This window comes from Corvus cornix, chromosome 7 (assembly GCF_000738735.6).
Source record: "Corvus cornix cornix isolate S_Up_H32 chromosome 7, ASM73873v5, whole genome shotgun sequence".
Lineage (NCBI taxonomy): Eukaryota > Metazoa > Chordata > Aves > Passeriformes > Corvidae > Corvus > Corvus cornix.
Window position 1 is genome coordinate 23,151,537 of NC_046337.1, and position 19,444 is coordinate 23,170,980.

A 19,444-nucleotide genomic window follows, 5' to 3' on the forward strand; every position below is an offset into this window, starting at 1 on the left:
ATTCTCTTGTCCTACAGTCTCTTTCTTACAGAGTTTATTACATTGCCTGGAAAACTGGAGGAAAAAAAAATACCCTTCATTATCAAAGTTTATGATAAACTTAGAACATGATGCTGAAAAAAGAGAATCTAGGGGTTTTTGTTTAGAAGATAATTGTCAAAAAACAAGCAAGAAAATTATTTACTACTGTATTTATCCTCCCCTTCCAACCCCCAAACATTCCTTAATTGTTACAGGGTAATCCTTTTCTAGACGAATTGTTGTACACAGTTTAAATTGCATCTGCTCATTAAGAAGGAATGTTGTTGGTTTTTTTCTTATAATTTCAGAGGTTTTTTGTCCTGGATAATGGAATGTTGAAATATTCAAAGTCACCAATTGATGTAAGTAGAGTTGAAGACTATTTTAAAACTTTCAATGAAGTTCAGCCTGCTCATACTCAGTGTAGGCGTATTTATGACAGTACACACATGAAAGTTGTTGATGGATTTAAAGATAAATCATGTAAGATTTTGGTTATGTCTTCAAGAATTCTACCTTTTTTACTTCTATGGAAATGTAAGTTAAATTACTTTAAGTAGTTTCTTGAATGAAGCTGCTTGAGAGATTAACCTGACTGTGTATTTTTCTTTTCCAATTTTTATGTCAGTCAAAGCTGATTATTCTGAGATATTTGGATAGGACAAAGAATTGATAACAATGTACTCTAGAGATGTAAAAGGTAGCAGTAAATTAGTTAGATCTGATACCAATAACTATCAAGTCGTAGCAGCAGGGTGTCAAGTATTATCTAATTTTCTCTGCTTCTCACTTCCCTGTACCTGTGTGCTGGTATGAACCACTTAGCACACCTAAACTTTAGAGTTGGCTTTGTACCAAGCACTTCTTGTGAGATACTTTTCTCTGACTATAAATATAATAGTGGTTAAGTGGTCAGTCTGAGTGCAGCTTTTGTTTTTTAATATGGCTTTATGTTAAAATGTTTATAAAATGGGAAACCATTTCAGCACCAGATAGTTTTCTGTAAAATATGTAGAAAAAGTGCATGATACTTCTAAATTTTTACCCTGGTGTTTTGATTTTAGATACAGAAAGGAAAGGTCCACGGGAGCATTGATGTTGGTTTATCAGTCATGTCTATAAAAAAAAAGGCTCGTAGGATAGATCTTGACACAGAAGAACACATCTATCACCTAAAGGTAAAAAGTACAAGTACATATTTTTTCCATTCTCAGTGGAAATAAATAAAATTGTAAAAGATCGTGCAGAAAAGTAGTATCTTGAATGCTTTCTTGATAATAAATTGTTTTCCAGGTGAAATCGCAGGATTCATTTGATGCATGGGTTTCAAAGTTACGGCACCACCGGTTGTACCGTCAGAATGAGATCGTGAGATCTCCGAGGGATGCCAGCTTTCATATATTCCCCTCAGCATCTACTACAGAGTCTTCACCAGCTGCCAATGTGTCAGATGGAAAGGTGTGTAGTGTTCCTTGGTTGAAAACTCATGGCTTGCCCGTGGGCAGTTTCAGTGAGCTCTTGTAATGCCAATAAGACAGGAGCTTCCCCTGTGGGAACCGATGGCCAGCAAAAAGCTGTGAGTGTATGCAGCTGAAATCAGCTGAAATACTGTCTAATTAGCCTTACTTCATTAATGGGCTGCTGTAGAGATCTTGCAAAGTATTCACCACCCGTACAGTCTACACTAGCCTTTGTCATCAGACGTAAGTCTGCCTCTTTGCTGATTTTTCCTCCTCTTAAACAGCAGCTTTCCTAACTGGTACCTATCACAGTCCACTTGTGGGTTCTTGGTTTGATTCTCCAACATGCTATTCATGAAAATCTCTGTCTTTGGGAACTATGCAGACAAATCACAGATCTCACTGAGAACACAATGCATACTTTGGTTTCTATTCTGAAGTAGTATAGTCATTACACTGACAAGGCAACACAGCAACACTAAATTTAAGCATTTTATTTTGCTTTAGGTGCAACAAAATAACTACCCCTGGCAGCCTCCTATACCTTGCAGTAATAGCCTTCCTGTCACCTGCACTACTGGTCAGAGTAAAGTAGCAGCCTGGTTGCAGGACTCTGAAGAGATGGACAGATGTGCAGAAGGTTAGACTTTATCTTTTCATGCCTTGTTCTTTCAGCAAAACTTCTTGTTGATATAAGAAAGAGTCAAGTCAGTAAAGTGGTTAAGTTATATCCTTACATGAACATGTAGTAGCTCTTCAGGTAATTACATACTTGTGGCGGGAACTTCGCTCTCTATGTGTTTTGGGATGTTGCTTTTAAAATTTATCTTAATAATCTGTAGTACGGAGTTATTTTAATAGATGTCATTGTTCAAATATGATCACTTTTTGAAGTCCAGACTTTTTGCTGACTCCTATAGAAATAACAAGTGTTCAACACCTCTGAAAATAAAACTTTTACTTGGATGTCTTACTACAAGGGGTATGGACATTTAACTTTTATAATGCAATTAAGTGCTAACAATGGACACCATGGCAAAAAAAAAGTCTGAATTGAAGCACCTAATGTATTTTTATTTTATATCTGTTAGATCTTGCTCATTGTCAGTCTAACCTTGTGGAACTCAGTAAACTTCTTCAAAATTTAGAAATACTACAGAGAACTCAGTCAGCACCAAATTTCACAGACATGCAGGTAAGTATGCTTGAACATAAATCATTATGCTGAAATATTTGTTCTTTCTCTTAAGGGAAATATAGAGGTGTTGTCTGTTAACTCACAATGTTTTTCTGAAATAATAGTAAATCTTGGATGAAATGTTTATCTTATATGTTTATTTTAATCTTGTGTAATACTGTTTCTGTTTCATGTGTAAACAAATAGTTAAGATGTATTTAGTATTTGAGTTAAATAGGACAAAGCAAATGATAAAGTAATTTGCAAAACAAAACTGAGGACTGTTACAATAGAACATATGTTGTATTTAAGGAGTTTTTGTTGTGTTGAGTAAGATAACATGTTAAGTTTTTTAAGGATTGGAGACCCAAAGACCCTCAAAGACAAAGTTGCATGCTCTAGAAAAGGGGGCATAGTACAGAGGTCCCAAGTTTTGGACTGTTTCCCAGTTCAGGGTGAGTTTTCCTCTTAACAGAAAGCAGTGGCAGATCCTAAATCATAAATACTTCCTTCCATTTTCACTGAATCCTCTTGCCTTTACAAATATCTACATATAGGAATCCATGAGAATTTCAAGATCTGGACCTAAATATTATGCACCCATGAAAAAAGGGTACCGGTAGTTTTGCTAAAGGAGCAAACTGTACCATGTGTTTATAAAAGTGTATGGATAGCTACAGCTGATCCCTGCTCCAATTTCAGGCCCCAGCAGCAGCATTCTTCTCCTTGCTTTCTAATTTGTACATGTCTAATGCTACAATTCTTTACTAACTTGCTGTATTGTCTGTGTTGCTTGTGTCAACTTAATAGCACTTAGTCGCTTTTAACTATTTGTGTAATGTAGGCTAACTGTGTAGATATTTCAAAGAAAGACAAGCGGGTGACGAGACGATGGAGAACAAAAAGTGTCAGCAAAGATGCAAAAATTCAACTTCAGGTACTGAATGCACCATGTTTTACTTTTCACTGTAGAATTTAGATTAAATTCTAAGCATGAAATGTTATATTAGCTGAAAGTAGGACGTCAATGTGCTGTCTTTTACGTTTCTGATGAAGTAAATTAAATCTCTGTTGTTCAAAACCTAGACAAGATAGTGAGAAAAGTACAGATTTTATTATCATTCATATGAGAACATTGCCATCTAGGGAAAGGAGTGGGATCTGAATATCAGTCAATTAAGGCATACAAAACTCAATATACATGCACCATATGGGGATACTGCCATTCCATATCAAAGTTGCAAAGAAGGGCAGTTGAACAGGAGACATCAAGTTAAAAGCAGAATGAAATACTAAACACACCAGTTGTCTTTGTCAAGATCTATACTTGGAATATTACCAATTATAAGTATTTTCACAAGCTGCCTGTTATGGAAAAGGCTAATATGGGAACAAATCAAATAACCAAAAAATAAATTATGTGAAGCAAGAATTTACTCCATCCTTCCCTAGAACTGAAAGGTAAAAGCACAGAAATAAGAATCATGTGCTTGTATTGCTGCACTGTGTTTTGTTGGAAGCAGTTGTGTGTTCTGAGGTCTGATCCAAAAGCTGATCTTTTTTAAAACTAAGCAACTGGTAGTGAAGACTGTTCAACTGGCTTTGGGAGCTAGCAGTCACCACTGTGATATCTGCAACTGAGTAAATAAATGTCAGCAACTTTTAATCCGTTCAAATACCTTGAAATTCATACAGATTTTGAAAGCTTCTAATATGTCCCCAATAGGTGCATTAAGGAATTTTCATTTAATTTGGATTAAAAAGGTTTATTAACAAAGGACTTTTTGTGATTGATGTCATGTCCTATTATCTGCAATTGAAGGATCACAGCTTTTCCCTGGTGCTGAATAACACAGGGAAATTAAAATATCACAAAAATGTATGCAAGTACTTGGTGCCTATGAAGAGTCAGTCACCACTGCATGGTCTTTCATGCCACAGTAATCTCAGAGAAGTCCTATCCACAAAAATGGTGAAAGCAGTCAATCTATGATGATTTATGGTTGTTCATAGTGAATAATGAGCTGTTCCTGTGTTATCTACACTTTGCCGAAGTATCTCTGGCCTGGGCTTCCATCAGAGGCACCTGACTCTCAAACTGCTGTTTGTAGTTTGGCAGGAGTGTGCCTCAGCTCCTGAAATTTTCAAATAGGATTGCAGGTTCCCCTGAGAGGGTGTGTGTGCATGGCACTGCTCTACATGGGTCTGTCACTTCTGGGTTGATAACGAACTCTGCCTAACTTGGGTCAGCATTAATTCCTGGAAAGCTTCATGCTGCAAATATAAAGCTTATTTTTTTATAGCAAACTATTAAGTTATTGTTGACTGATTCATAAACTAATTTGCAGTGAAACGGAATTGTAAGGAAGACAAAGAATACTTGATGGCTACTCCATTATCTTGCCTAGTTTGATAGACTCAGTTTATTCTTCCAAGGCTGTCTCTAGAATTCTCCTGAATTCTAGAGCTGTGATCTGTAGGAAGATGGCCTCACTGACTCATTGTGTTATTCCTAATTTGCTTAGGTTGCCAGTAAAATGTGGATTCCCTCTGAAGCCTACATGCCCTTTAAGCTAATTAACATTTTGTTCTTCTGTTAGGCATTCCTTCTACTTCATTGGCCTTCCTTATTGCTCAGTTTTTCAAGACTGCTTCAAGTCTTTCTGAACTGTTTATCAGGATATCCCCTACTGAGAATCATTTTGTCTGATTTGTGATCATTGTTTTCATGGTGCTTACACATAATTTGCTATTGAATGGTTGACATTTGGTACTAATAAAATTTCTTTTGTACTATTACTTTCCTCATACCTCCATACCTCTCGTTAGTTTTAGGGGATAATGCTAATATTAACAATCTAACTTTAAGCTAGTTTCAATCTTAATTCCATTTAGAGTACTTGCACCTATTTATTTCAGAATGAGCAGGTTTTAACTACATCAAAGACCTTCAGATTGTACGATGTTGAGAGCATCCTTCTGGGGAGCATAAAATTAGGGAGCTTTATATAAAGGTGTGTGCTTTGTGAGTGATGGGGAGTGAGGCTGTGATTTCTTCTGGCTCAGTATCCACTGCATATGAGGCAAGGAGGGAATTCTCCCATCCAGATTTTGTATTGCACTTGTTACCATTTTTTTGTTCGTAAGATAGCTTTTCTTGTATTCCTGATAACACATTCTGCAGTATGAATGCTAGGTGTGTAATGTATTTAAAACATACTTTTTCTTGTAAGTAAAGCTGCTTGATTTGTTTCCTAGAAATTTATATTTACCACTTAAATATACCAGTTTTGTGTGCAGTTGACTTTGCTCACTTTGCTCATAACTACAGCAGGGTTACTCCCTGAAGTAAAACTGATCATAGCATGTGTCTATACATTTTCAGGTTTGGGTGTTTACTATTGCTAAGTTGTTTACAATTAAGAGCTGAATTTACAGGCCTTTACTCAAGAGTAATATATGAATTGCTTCTGTAAAGAAAGATTGCTTTTATGAAGGAGGTTCATTTTGTTTTTAAAAAGCCTATTTAAAATTGTATGAAAATGGCCTTCAACAACAGGTTAGTTGACCTGTATTAATTCATTTTACAAATTATACTTTTCTGCAGAAACTGAGTTGTAGGTTTCGGTTTTGTTATTTATTTCCCTTTGGGAAAAGGCTAAGTTATCATTCTCATGACAGCCTAAAGATCTTCAAATGAAGAAAAAAAGCATTACTGCAAAACAATAAAGAACCAGTGATATTTTGGTTCAAAATATCAAAAGCTCAAAAGTTGTAAAGTTCCAAGACTTCCCAGGGAAAATAGTTTAATAGAGAACTGTATACTATGGAGTAAGCTGAAAAATCATCTTGCTCTACTGAAGCTTTCAGCTCAGAACTGAAACCAGACCCAGACTAGCTTATTACTTTTTCCCTTAAGTATTTCTTTTTATGGTAATTCAGATTATGACCTCTCTTTCTATTATGTTGAGGAGAGTGTGTGGTTCTGCAAAGCTCACTATTCCCATTTTAATAATGCATACCTGCAATCATAATCTTATAGATATATGTGTGTATGTATTTCTGCATCTCTCTTTCTGTACATAGGTTTTTTCCTATTATTAGATAAGAATATTCTTCCATACTCTTATTCACAGGATAGACATAATTCTGTAGAGCACAAAGAGATTTGCATCATGCCTATGATCTGGTCTCTGCTTTAACAGAGTTTGTTCTCAGTATTTCAGAGGTTATGTACATGTTATTTTAACGTGAGAATCATATAAAATATTGCACCACAAGTCTTTTACTGTGTTCATTAGACAACCCTTCCAATTGTCAGTGGCATTGCCACTAATATCAGCTAGAGGGTGAAGTGTTTGGCCATTCTCCACCATAGCAACCCTACTGGGAATGTCACAGAAGCAAGACAGTTCAGCTAATAATTGAAATACAATATCCTGTTCTTCAGCATGGTGTCCATGTATCCAATCTGTACATTGTTATTTGTATGGCAATCAGGATGTTTGCAGAAAAATAAAAATGTATAGAGATCTAAAAATACTGAAGTGACTATAGGTGAAGATATAGGGGAAGAAAAATGTAAAGGAATTGAGATTTGTTTTCTAAAAGCAGAAAGGTGTATTTCCTAGTCTTCCAAAATCTTAAAATGGCTTCAAAATAATGACATTTTGATTAAAGATTAAATAGAATGACTTTATGATAGGTGGGAAGCTCCTCTGCATTAGACAGTTACTTGTTTGACTTTAATGTACCGTGACAAATCTTCTTACAAGTAAAATAAATGTAAAATTAAGCAGGATCAGGATGAGGTCACAAGTCAGGCATGCAGAAAAGGAAGCAGTTGTTGAAATACTTAGTTTTTATTTGTGCTGCTTTATCTGAGCTTTTGCCTTGGTTTGGAAGCCAAGCCTTCAACAATGGGAAAAGCAGGTGGAACTCAGAAAAGTGATATGTGGAGAAAATGATTCAATAGGCTCAAGGATGGATGTGGAAATGCCAGAGCTATGTACAGGAATATTTACATAAGAAAACTCACTAGATAACATACACACTGAAAAGTTTTACTGTTGAGACACAGGCATCTTCAGTGACCACAGTTTATGCACTTCCACTATTGCAAAGTGATCTCTTTCAGAATTCATCTTCTAGATGGTCAAGTGACCGCAGAGTTTGATTTTTGTTTTATTTTCTGGCATGCTGTAGCATCTTTTCTGTTCTCTTACTCCATTATTGCCTTATGACTCTGAATGGCAGTACTAATAGATATTTTTTTGGTAGTCTTAGTGAGTGCACTGCAGTCCAACTCATCTGGAGATAATTTTAATGAAGTATCCAGCTTTTTATGTCTCTGGCATGCACAGCTGAAAACACATGATATGTCCTCAACATGTGTAGGCCATAAGAGTTAACAAAATTGAAACCCACTTAAAGACTCTCCCTCTCCCTTTTCTGATCACCTTTCATCTTCCTGTGTCCCATCACCCCTTCCCTTCTCTTTTTCTACTTCCTTCTTTTCTTGCATTCACTGTCAGGAAGGGCCGGCACCGAAGGGCCAGTTCAGCACAACACGACGCCGGCAGAGACTGGCAGCTGCAGTGGCTACAACAGTGAGTGGATTTAAAACTCAAGGGATAGCTCTAAAGATGGGAAGCTGTGTAACTTGGTTGTGTAATAAGCTTATGAAAATGTTTCTTGCACTTTTTGGAGGTGTCCCTGCTACCCACTTTCAGCTGAGTTTCTTACAAGGCCCAACATAAAAGTATTCTATAAATGTGGGTCTGAGCTTGTTTACATGGTACGTATCCCTCCTCCTTTATGCAAGTGCAAGTGACAGACTCAGGCCCTGCACTGAATATGTCTTTGACATACTATACAAAATAGAAAAAAATTACCAAATTCTGTTAAAAGATGTTGTGACAGTTATAGCAAGACAACAGAACTAAGGAGATTTATTACAAATAACCATGAAATTACAAAACTTTCTGGTATTTTTATAAGTAGTACAAGGTTAGCCTTTTCATTTGAGGCACTATCTGTTAACATTCCATAATCCCAAAAAGTCATATTACTACCTCAGTGTCTGTATGTAGTTTTGCTAATTTTCTAAGTCTTTGTCAGGAAATGCGGAGCTATGAAATCAACACTGGGGCTGGGATTAGTTGTGGGAAGTCCTGTTTGTGAAATTGAACTACCATCAAAAGGATATCTTCAGCTACTGCTTTATCAAGAAAGTACTCATTAGGAAGGCCCAATATAGACATTTGTACTAATCCATCAACTGGTAAGTACAACAGTGAGATAGGGAAGACTGTGCAGCCAAAGATTGAAGTGAGCTTTAAATGCATACTCCTTATCTAGCCCAAGCAGTGAATTTCTTCACCAGGCTGAAGTATTCCAGGGTCTGCTGTTACAGGCCGGAGCTGAAATCCCCTAGATCAGACATAGTTTCTGCTTAAGCCTGACTGTCTTGAGTTCCTGCTACCTGAACCACGAACTCTGTTATTGCTGTGCTGTTTTAAAAAGTATGAGACATATCAGTGTTTCTCCAGCTTCCAAATTAACTCATCTAAATTTATTCCTCTGTAATCAGTGGATGCTGAATGTCGTGCTCCATAACTGATTTGCTATTTTGACTCTGTCGGTCTGCCTGCCTAGCACAGAAGTTTACCGATTCCCAGTTTACTCCGTTTGCTCGGGGCTGAACAGTGTTGGTGGGAGGCTCTAACCAGAAGGTTCAGCAGCAGTTAAACAGCTTTGGCAAGGGTTGTACTCCTTACCTAGGGAGTGCTTCAGTGCAAATGCAGCTGGACTTGGAGTGGAAGAGTAAGTAAGAGTACAGCAAATTGCTGAGTTGTTACCTGCAGCTGAAGTGAGGACCTGTTGAGGGATGTCTTGGAGGAGCTGGAAAAAATTTAGGAGGGAGAAAAACTAGAGGCACCAAAATGACTCTGTGGCTCTGGCAGTGTTCATGGCCATGGCCTGTTCTTCCTGGCTGATGCACAAAATGGTTGTTTCTCCCAGACAGTGAAGCTGCGTGCATAGACTGAGGAATACAGAATTATATCAGCTAAATGCACAGTAGAAAGAGGTTTTCCTTACAACCCGCTTGACCAGGAACAGTCTGTTCCTACATGAACACGTAGTTCTGAAGAAGGTGATGGATGAGTGGGTATAATGCCTCTGGTGTAAAGCAGGAAGTTGGGACAAGGTTCATCTGAGGTGATGTCTAGAAGTGTCTGTGTGGAGAAAACTAGAGTGATGCATCAAGAATCTAAATATTTTTTCAAAAACCTTCAAAACAATAAAAAACAATCAAAAAGAGAATAGGTAGTAAATAGAGAACGGGATCAAGTCACCATTAATATAGAAAGCACATCAGTGAAAGGAAAAAAGGGGAAGAGAGGTATATTGGCTGTGTTTCTTGTACTGTTGCTTATTCAAGAGAATGAAAATGGCTGTTTAATTTGGTTGTTTTCATCTGTTATGGAAAGTAGCTTGGAAAGTTTTCTAAAAAATGCATATGAGGAGAGTTCATGTCAATCAACAATTCAGTATTTTTGGTTCTTGTATTTAAAGCAGTCAGCAAGGCTACTTGTCTCTGTCATGTGAATGTATATTTCTTCCAAGTAGTGTGACGTGTTTGTAGAACATGTAAATTCTGGTTCTAGAACATAATTGAAAATACTATTTTTTCAATAAGCCTCACTGCAGAAACATTTCTTTTCAGCCTGGCCAGCTGAGGTTTGAGGCAGAAATGATGGATCTAAAGCAGATCTCTTCAGCTTGATTCATCACAGAGTGACACAGAGCCCCCTGGATGTGTGGGCAGCCTGCCTGCAGCTCTGCCAGTCCATGTAGGTCTGGAGAGCTTCCCCCGTCACCACAGGCATGTGGGGCTGGGGGGACTCTCCCTCAAGCTCTGGCATGATAGCTGGTATCAGCTTCTTTCCTGCCTTCTGGATGGTCTAGAGGGTTGGGTTTGTGCTCCACACACAGAAATACAATGTAGATACCTACTCTGCCCTCCTGGAGCCACCTGGAGCAGTTGAACCTTTGTGGTGCTCCCAGAAAGTTCTAAGAATGTGCTCTCCCATTTAAGAAGGGGAAAGGTTTCGGAAAGGAAATTTGAAATTAACCTACATTTAGCCACAGTAGTCTGTTAACCAACTTTTGCGGGGTTCTTGAGAGAGGCATTCTGGCACTTGTGAAGAAGATAAAAGGTTAAGTAGCCAGTACGAATAGAAGGAATTTATTCTAAATCTTCTGTTAATGAATTCTTCTTGATATGAGGCTAAAACAAGGTCCAGTAAAAAAATACCTACTTTGTTGATATAGCTGGAAATTGAAATACATGAGAGCAGGAATAAAGCTTATATTAGATAGGTGCTATAGAGTTATTATTTAATGTGCTATACGTATCTGGAAATCGAGAAAGAACAGAGTGGAAAATGTATTTCACCGAGTACCCTCATGAGTGGAATGATTAATAGATCCAACAGGATTTTGAGGGTTTCACTGGAGAATCAGAACCTAAACCTAAAATGTGTATTGATGTCTGCTTTTGCAGAAGAAATTGATAAAACCATTCCCTGATCTAATCAAATAACAAGGTACCAAGTTCAACCACTGATGGCAGTACAGAACTAATGTGTTGATAAAAATTCTTAGTAATATGACTTTTTATGTTATCTGCTGCTCTTTATCATGCCTTGGAAGAGACATTTTGTATTTTGGCCCCATTTTTCATATTTGAATAATTAAATTGGGCTGCAGTGTAAAAATTCTTGATTTACACATTTGATCAATCTAATGAAATTAATTAGATTTAATGTGCTAAGCAGTGCTTGATATTTAAGTAACAAAATGTAGTTCTGCATGCCTTTCTGTTGCATTTACATTTGAAAGTTGTGTTCTTGGTCTGATTTTCATATAAATATGTGTAAATGGTGACATGAAAGTAAAATAGAACATACATGCACACATGCTTCACATATATAGCAGTGGTAGCCATATAGTGCCTATGTAGCATATAGGTAACTGCTATACCTGATACATGTATATTTAACTTAGAAAGAGTTGGCATGTACTTTTTTTTACTACTGTACCTGAAAAGTAGAGGAGAAAGAGAAGTGGAAAGATAATAAACTAAATTCTTTGCTCCATCTTACTAAACTGTATCTCTCTGCATTTATTTATGGTTCATGTATTTTAAATGAAAATCAGGTGGAGTTTTGATTTTATTTTGTTGCTATTGTTTATTTGTTTAGTTAAAAAGAAAATAGAAAGACTGTATGCTTCTTCCCTCTTCATAGTTGCCAGTACAATGAGTTTCAACTGAAGATTTATGTGTAGTTTTGAAAAACTTCAATGATATATTTGATAATATTATATCCTGTTTCTAGATCTGCGGAGGAACTTGCATACTTCAAATGTTGGTATTGCAACAACAGACTCATCTACAATTACTTCCAAATGTCCAAATATAAAGGAGCATGTCTCATGGTTCAATTTTCCAGTAATCTTCTAAGCATTAGAATGGAAATCATCCATTTTTTGTAAATGTTAGAATTTAAATACTCCATCATTAGCTGTTAGCTGTGTATTTAGGCCTTATGTTTTCTGTTTCAGTGAAAAAAATTAAGAGAAGTCTGCATCAGCTGTGTTGAGATTTAGGAGAGTAAGAAGTTACATGTTCACTCTTACCATGTTCTTTGCATTGTGAACTAAGTCTTTTCAGAAGAAATTTGTATTTTGCTTCAACAGAGTCAAAAGTTTGGTTACACCTTATACATTTCTTCTCTGTTTCTCGCTGTAGGTCCCTTTCAGTGCTACGATGTCACCCGTTCGATTGCATTCATCCAACCCCAACCTTTGTGCAGACATCGAGTTTCAGGCTCCCCCAAGCCATGTAGCAGACCCTCTGGAATGCTCTACTGAGTACATGAAGCTTCAAGAAGAGTTCTGCTTGATGGCACAAAAAGGTAGCTAGGGATGCCAAGCCTTTCCTGTAATGTGCTTCTTTGTTGTGTTTCTTTATTGCCTTCACTTAGTTATGACCAGGTCTTTCATCTGCATTAGATGATACTGTACAAGAGTTTTTAGCTGTTCAGGTGGCTTATATAAAGGAAACATGGATTATCTTTCTTACATTTTCCATGCATGTCATAAATGTAGAGATAGGTAAACTCTGAAATTGTTTTCCAAGTCTTCTGAACTACTTTCTGCATTCTGTTAATGTGACTGAATTTGCAAACATTCTTTTTTCCTCAACAAAATGCATTGTTTCTCCCGAAAAATGATTCAGAATGTAACTGCTACACATAATGCTATGAATTCATTTTTCTGCAATATTTTCTATGTCAGTGGAATCAATGGAAAAAGAGCTTATTACAGTAATGTACTTTAGAAATGCAATTTTATTGCCAGTAAGTGAACGGTTCTGCAAACTGAAAAGCAGCATTTTAAAAAGGTTTTGTTATCAGTTTGCTTTTATATAACAAGCATGAAAAAAAGTGAGACTGACATCTTAAAAAAATTCAAAAAGCTGTTTAAAGACCGGGTAATCCTCTTTATTAGTACAATATTAAGTCCTAGCAGAACTGATGTTTCTGTTACTCTGAAAAGTACAAATAAAAACCAGAAAGAAAATAACACACATTGGACACAGTTTTTCCAAAAATGCACCTTTCCTTATGTTCAGCACCAAGAATATGCTGAGATGAGATATGTGTGAACATAGGGTGTGCACATTACAATCGCAAGCTGTAAGTGTTTGTGCTTAATTTGGCATGGGTTACTTGAAGTTCAGACCCTTGTTTCGAATGTCCATAACCGTGGGATGGAAGTCTCACTCTCTGTCTTTATTGATGAAGTATTGTAATAGATGTCAATGTGATTTCTTTAGCCAAGAAAACACCTGTTTTATGTTTTTCTTTTTGCTTAGTGCATTCTCTTTTGAAGTCTGCCTTTAACAGCATAGCTATAGAGAAGGAGAAGCTTAAGCAGATTGTTTCAGAGCAGGATCTTACAGGCCACAATGCTCAAATAGCTCACCTCAGACAGTCCCTCTCTCAGGTATGTTCTTGATCTAATTTCAAGCCTATCTAGCTTGCCTGATGCACTATTTCTTTTGTATTTTGGCCATTTCCTGAAGTAAAAGGACCCAAGAAAAAACCAAGTTCTCAACCAGAACTATGGCATATTCTGTTATGATGTAGATCTAACTTCAGTGCATGTGGAGGTGAAGGATATTTATGTAAGCATGTATCAGTTACGGTTTTCCAAAGTAAAGAAAAAGGATCAAATGTTTTTATAAAAATGCTGGATGTCTTTCTTGGAGCACAGCCAGGGAAATATTCTTGTTTTTGTAATTAAGTTTTAAATTTTGACTGTATATTGTCAGATTTGTTTTATATGTCTATGTCTCTAAATGCAAAAGGAATCGTGGGTTGCAATATAGTCATGGGTAAATAGGATTTCCGGATACACACCTGTTACTCTCCAGAATCTCTCCCACTTAAGCTAAAGGAAAAATTGTAATTTGCTTTAGTGGGAAAGAAGAAATAAGCAACAATAAGTCCTCAGGTTGCAAAATAATTCAATTTTTAAAATTCATTGTCAAGGAAGCATAAAAGCATTTGCTGGATTGGTGTGGAGGACTGCATCTGCAAGAAATATTGACTAAAGGTTTAAGGACAAAACTTTCTATAGGTAGAGATGCATATCATGTTATGTAGATTGATTTCTGTGCATTGTGATAAAAAAGGATTAGGGGCAAGAGATAAGGGTAAACATTTCTGGTTATTGACACAAATTTGTCTAAGACCTGTGGGTATTTATTAGCAACTTGCACTAAATAGAGAATCATGCTTTCTTCTTGCTCCTGGCCTCCAACGTTAATTTAAAAGTCACTGTCACATGTTAGTTCACTGTCTCAATGAAGAGTAAGTGGAAAATTGACTTGACTCAGTTTGTCCAGTCTCATGACCAGGTTTGAGCTGATGAAGAAGCTGCTGTCAGGCTGCTGTTAGTCATTACCTTCCCTTTCTGAGGGATGTCAACAATGAACGTACCCAGACCATTTCAGAACAAAGCAAAACTGGGTAATTTAAACTGTTTGACGACAGTTTAAGCTTGCCTATTTTCCTTTGGTCTTTCTTTGTTTCAGTACATTCATGCAATCTATTCCTGAATCTGCACTAGGGGGAGACAGAAGAAGGTTCTTACTACATTGAAACATATCCTAAAACGATATGTCCCTCTGTTCTTTTCTATAATCCTCAGTGCTGGGAATATATTAAGGTTAAGTCAGCCGTGTTCTAAGTATGTAGCATATTATACTTCTGGATTTCAGAATCTGGCACACAAGTCTTACAAATAACAGATTATATATATATATATATATATATACCCAAATTTATGATCTAGGTTGGACTTTAAAATAGGAAAAAAATCAGCAGATACCAGACACCATTTGAATTCTGTTGGTATTTGTGATACTGTAGTGGGTTAGTAGTTTGAAATAAGTACAAAGGCAAATCTATAAAATAGATCTGGGTGGGCTGACAATGATACTAGCAATTATGTTGGTTTTACTGGAAACGAAGCAATCTCTGTTTGAAGCCTCTGAGTGCTGATAACCTTGACTCAGAAGGGGCTGTATAGTTGTAAACCAAGAATTGCCTCTTCAGCCATTTTGTGGGCAGTTCCCATTTATTGTTCTGGAGTTTCACTCTTTCTTGCTGCATTCACTCCCCATTTCCATAATGTACATAACCCACCAGTACACCTACCAAAGAGCTCTCTGAAGAACTAAGGTAGAATGCCAGTGTTACACTGTGGGACAACATCTGTCCCTGCTGTCTCCTGAAGGCAGAGTAACCAAAGATGAGATCGTGTTAGAGAGGATCTCAAAATAGGCATCTCCCTATGAATGGAAGAAAGGAGGTTCTGTGATTTTTTTTTTTAGGAAATTGCTGGAAAGACTTTTTTTAATTTTTCTTTTTTTTCTTTTTTCTTTTTTCCTTTTTTTCTTTTGTGTTTAATATTTACATTTTAATTTTAAATGAAATGTGCAATTTTTATTTTAAGGCTCTCAACCAGAATGCTGAACTAAGGAGTCGCTTGAACAGAATACATTCAGAATCTGTTATTTGTGATCAGGTTGTCAGTGTAAATATTATCCCTAGTCCTGATGAGGTAAGATTTTGGCCTTTAATGGATTTAGAGTACGAACAAACCTTGCTAATTCTCACTAAATAGCTGTAACACATCTGACAAATTATTGAATTTTTCGGATTGGCAAACATTCGTTCATAGAAAAAGTCAGGTTATATTTCCTTACGTACAATAAAACTTTGGTCTTTTGTTTTCCATATGTCAGAGGTGAAAGAACTCATCTTGGTCTCTTTAGAGGAACAGAGAAGGACTCCAGCTTTGGAATATTAATTGTTGGTTGTGGGAATTAGTGAGGTTTTACTGTATTTGAATGTATCACACAGTAGCTAACCAATTCTGTATATTAGTTTCTTTCCAAATCAACAGAACAATTTAGTATTTAATGGCCTGATTTTGCAAGTGCCTAAAGGGCCTCACATTTAGTATCTTGAATGGTACTGTTAAAAGGTTCAGTCTGTGAACCAAGCACTGCACTAATATTTTTGCAGCACCTAGTCTTTCTTGTTTTGCTTTCCTTAGTCAACAGATTAATGAACATTTGTATTAATAACAGTGAGCTTCCCGTGTGACAAATCTGAATTTGTGGACTGTAATATATTCCAATTATTATGGTCACTTTGGCAACCATTCTGCTTGCATTTTACAAAAATGTTTTTGATTTGTCATTTGCACTATTTTTTTCTATGCATATGCCATTTCAATTAACACAGTCTTGTCTCCTAATTATTTCTTCCAACAAGCAAGAAAGGTAAAACTGTATTTGTTTATTTGCTTTTTGAAAACACCCAAACAATTTTTCCAAGAATCCAGCATGCTGGAGGCTAGCAACAGAAGATAGAAGTAAAGTGGTGCCACAGCACAGCAATCTGCAGTGAAGTTCTAGACAATGGCCATCTCTTCTGTTCTGTGTTTTTTGTTGGTTAGCTGTTGCTTTTTCATTTGTTCGTCATTGTCTTGGTAGAAGTGCTCCTGACTGAAGAAGTTTTTCAGAGAAGTTTCCCGATCTCTCATTCACTTATCTTGCTTGTTTTATATATATCTATAATCATGCAGCATGTAGATAATGCTTGTGTGAGGGTCTTTTTCAGGTAGGAGCATGTGTATTTTTCCAAGTCCCTCTAGTTTACAGGAAACCTCAAAATTTTAATCACTTCCTGTAAAGATTATGGTAAAATGAGCTTCTGTTTTCATTCTAATTCATCAAGCGTCACAATCCATCTGCAATCTTTTAAATCCTAATGGAAAAGGAATGGGTTTTGACCTCTTGCCTTGTTTATGCTTTTTTTGGATGTTTTGTTAGTGCATTTTGAGGTAACTGTATAGAATAATTCTACAGGATTAAGATGTCAACAAAACCATATGCAGAAGTTCTGGAATAAGATTAATGAGGATTGTGCTACAATCTGAAGAGTTAACCATGTTTAGAAGGGCTTCAGTAGTTTCATCTGTATTATCTCACAGGAACAACATGCTGTATAAATTAAGGGATTAAGTCAGAAATCTGTTTCCCCCCACAGTGACAGATCCTGTGGTAAAATGGTACAGGGAGAGAATCTTAATTTTTCTTAATGTGATAGCTTGCAGGGTAACATTGAAATCTGGTGTTCCTCCCATCACTAGCAGGAAGAGGAGGGTGTGTTTCATTTTTAGCTTGCTGCACTACTGACGTACACATAGCACCATTTTGAATCCTTGACTTTGATGTTACATTTCTTTATAATAAACTGTAAAGAGTTCATTCCCTTTAGTAGTATTGAGCCAGAGTTAATGGCATAATTCAAATGAGATTTGGAGTATAAACATAGAATAAAAGCCCATAAAAAAATATATTATAGCTATTCTCCTAAATATTCTAACTTTTCAAACATTGTTACTAAACAGGTTCACACAGTCATTTATTTGGAAAGTAACTTATAACTGCCTGACCTTTTAAACCTTTATAATTAAATTTAGTTGTATCAAAGCTAGCTCCCAGTGATGTAATTTGTTATTACCAGATGTTATTTCATCTAAAATTGATGGTTGAACTTGTCTGACACAACCCAGCTATTGTCCACAAAATCATTTATCTGCATAGAGAACTAGATCTGGAATTTCATGCTGCTAAAACTTGGCAGTAGATGCTGGGCAGACCTCAAATGAAGACGTGGATCTCACTGTTTAAAAGGCACTTCATTTTGTAATCCTCAGTCTCATCTGTTAGGTACACACAAAGTCCTACTAAAATGCTGTCTGTACTCTCTGTGCTTTTATTTGGCATAGGAAACTTATTCGGGTGATTTATCCGTTCTACGCATATTTCTTTAATATTAGAAATAATACTTTTACTATTCTGTGCTTTATTTACAGACGGGTGAACAAATTCATGTCAGTTTGCCACTGTCTCAGCAAGTTTCTAATGAAAGCAGGCTTTCTATGTCTGAATCAGTTTCAGAGTTCTTTGATGCACAGGAAGTGCTTCTATCTGCCAGCTCGTCAGAAAACGAGGTAGGCTATGACAGCAGGTGGCAGCTGGGCTGCTGGACAGAGTTAGGTAGTGCTACCACTAGTGAATCTTTTTAGTAATGCTACTTAGAATAAAAAGGTATTGGAATGTATAAAGTGTGGATAAACAAACCTGAGACTGCCACAGAAAGAGGTGTAGGAGTTACCTGAAGTGTAAAACTGAGTTGAAAGTTAGTTGTGTCAGTAATTTATGTTCAGTACATGTCCTTTCTAGGCTGTGGCAGTTCCACCTAAGGATGACATAGACAGTTACATCTGACTGTGCAGTCAATTAAATTTAGATTTTAAAATATTCTTTAAAAAGTCTTCTACTATATATGTATATAAAGTTATTCTCTGTAATGAGAGGAATAGACAAAAAAGTAATATTTCTGGAAAAAAGAGTTGTGTAAAACAATTCTTTAAAATAGTCTTTTTACTTACCTGATGAGATTCTTGTTTTGCAAAATGATTTTTATATAATTTGTTTGCTGAAACACAAGTTGCATTTTATTGTTTGGTTCTTTATAAAAAGCACAAATCTGACTACGTCTTCTCACCTCCCATCCCTGCACACTATGTTATCAATTTTTTGTTCATCCCTGATCTTACTTGAAGCCACCTTTTTCAGATCTCATGTCTGTATTTGGATAATAAGGAATTCAGAAACGTGAGGATGGCTAGCATTTGTTTTGACACTTTTAGTGCATTGGCACTATGGACTGATTTAAACATATAGTTGATTTAGTTAACAGTTCTAATTGGATACAGATTATTTCTTTGGATATTTGTTTCTCAGTTAACTATTTTTGTTTATTTTGGTAGTATATTTTATATGTATTTGAGTTAATGGATATTTTATTTATGTTTTAGGCTTCTGATGATGAATCTTATATCAGTGATGTGAGTGACAATATATCTGAGGACAACACCAGTGTTGCAGACAACATTTCTCGGCAAAGTATACTGTGTTTCAAACTTTGGGAAATTACGTTGGTTATGTTCATGTACCAGAATTACTGCATGTCAATACAAGACCAACTCAGCTGAAAAGAGTGAAGTTGGGCTTGCTTGTTCTGGCAGTGATTTGGTTGAATGGAGAACTCTGTTTTTCTTAGTCTGG

General features: G+C 36.4%; 1 protein-coding gene across 6 annotated transcripts in view; it reads left to right on the forward strand.

Annotated features, from left to right (window-relative positions):
• The window catches only part of OSBPL6 (oxysterol binding protein like 6), a 102,061-nt gene that overhangs the window by 62,946 nt on the left and 19,671 nt on the right, over positions 1-19,444 (forward strand). For 2 of the 6 annotated variants that reach the window (XM_039554647.1, XM_039554645.1), the window contains exons 5-16: positions 330-383; positions 1,086-1,199; positions 1,315-1,479; positions 1,989-2,121; positions 2,573-2,676; positions 3,503-3,595; positions 8,193-8,267; positions 12,476-12,641; positions 13,604-13,734; positions 15,751-15,858; positions 18,187-18,324; positions 19,195-19,282. In XM_039554647.1, the coding sequence (XP_039410581.1) occupies positions 330-383; positions 1,086-1,199; positions 1,315-1,479; positions 1,989-2,121; positions 2,573-2,676; positions 3,503-3,595; positions 8,193-8,267; positions 12,476-12,641; positions 13,604-13,734; positions 15,751-15,858; positions 18,187-18,324; positions 19,195-19,282 (1,369 nt within the window). The remainder of the gene's footprint in view (positions 1-329; positions 384-1,085; positions 1,200-1,314; positions 1,480-1,988; positions 2,122-2,572; positions 2,677-3,502; positions 3,596-8,192; positions 8,268-12,475; positions 12,642-13,603; positions 13,735-15,750; positions 15,859-18,186; positions 18,325-19,194; positions 19,283-19,444) is intronic. The other 4 variants (XM_039554649.1, XM_039554648.1, XM_039554651.1 and 1 more) reach the window with 4 other exon arrangements.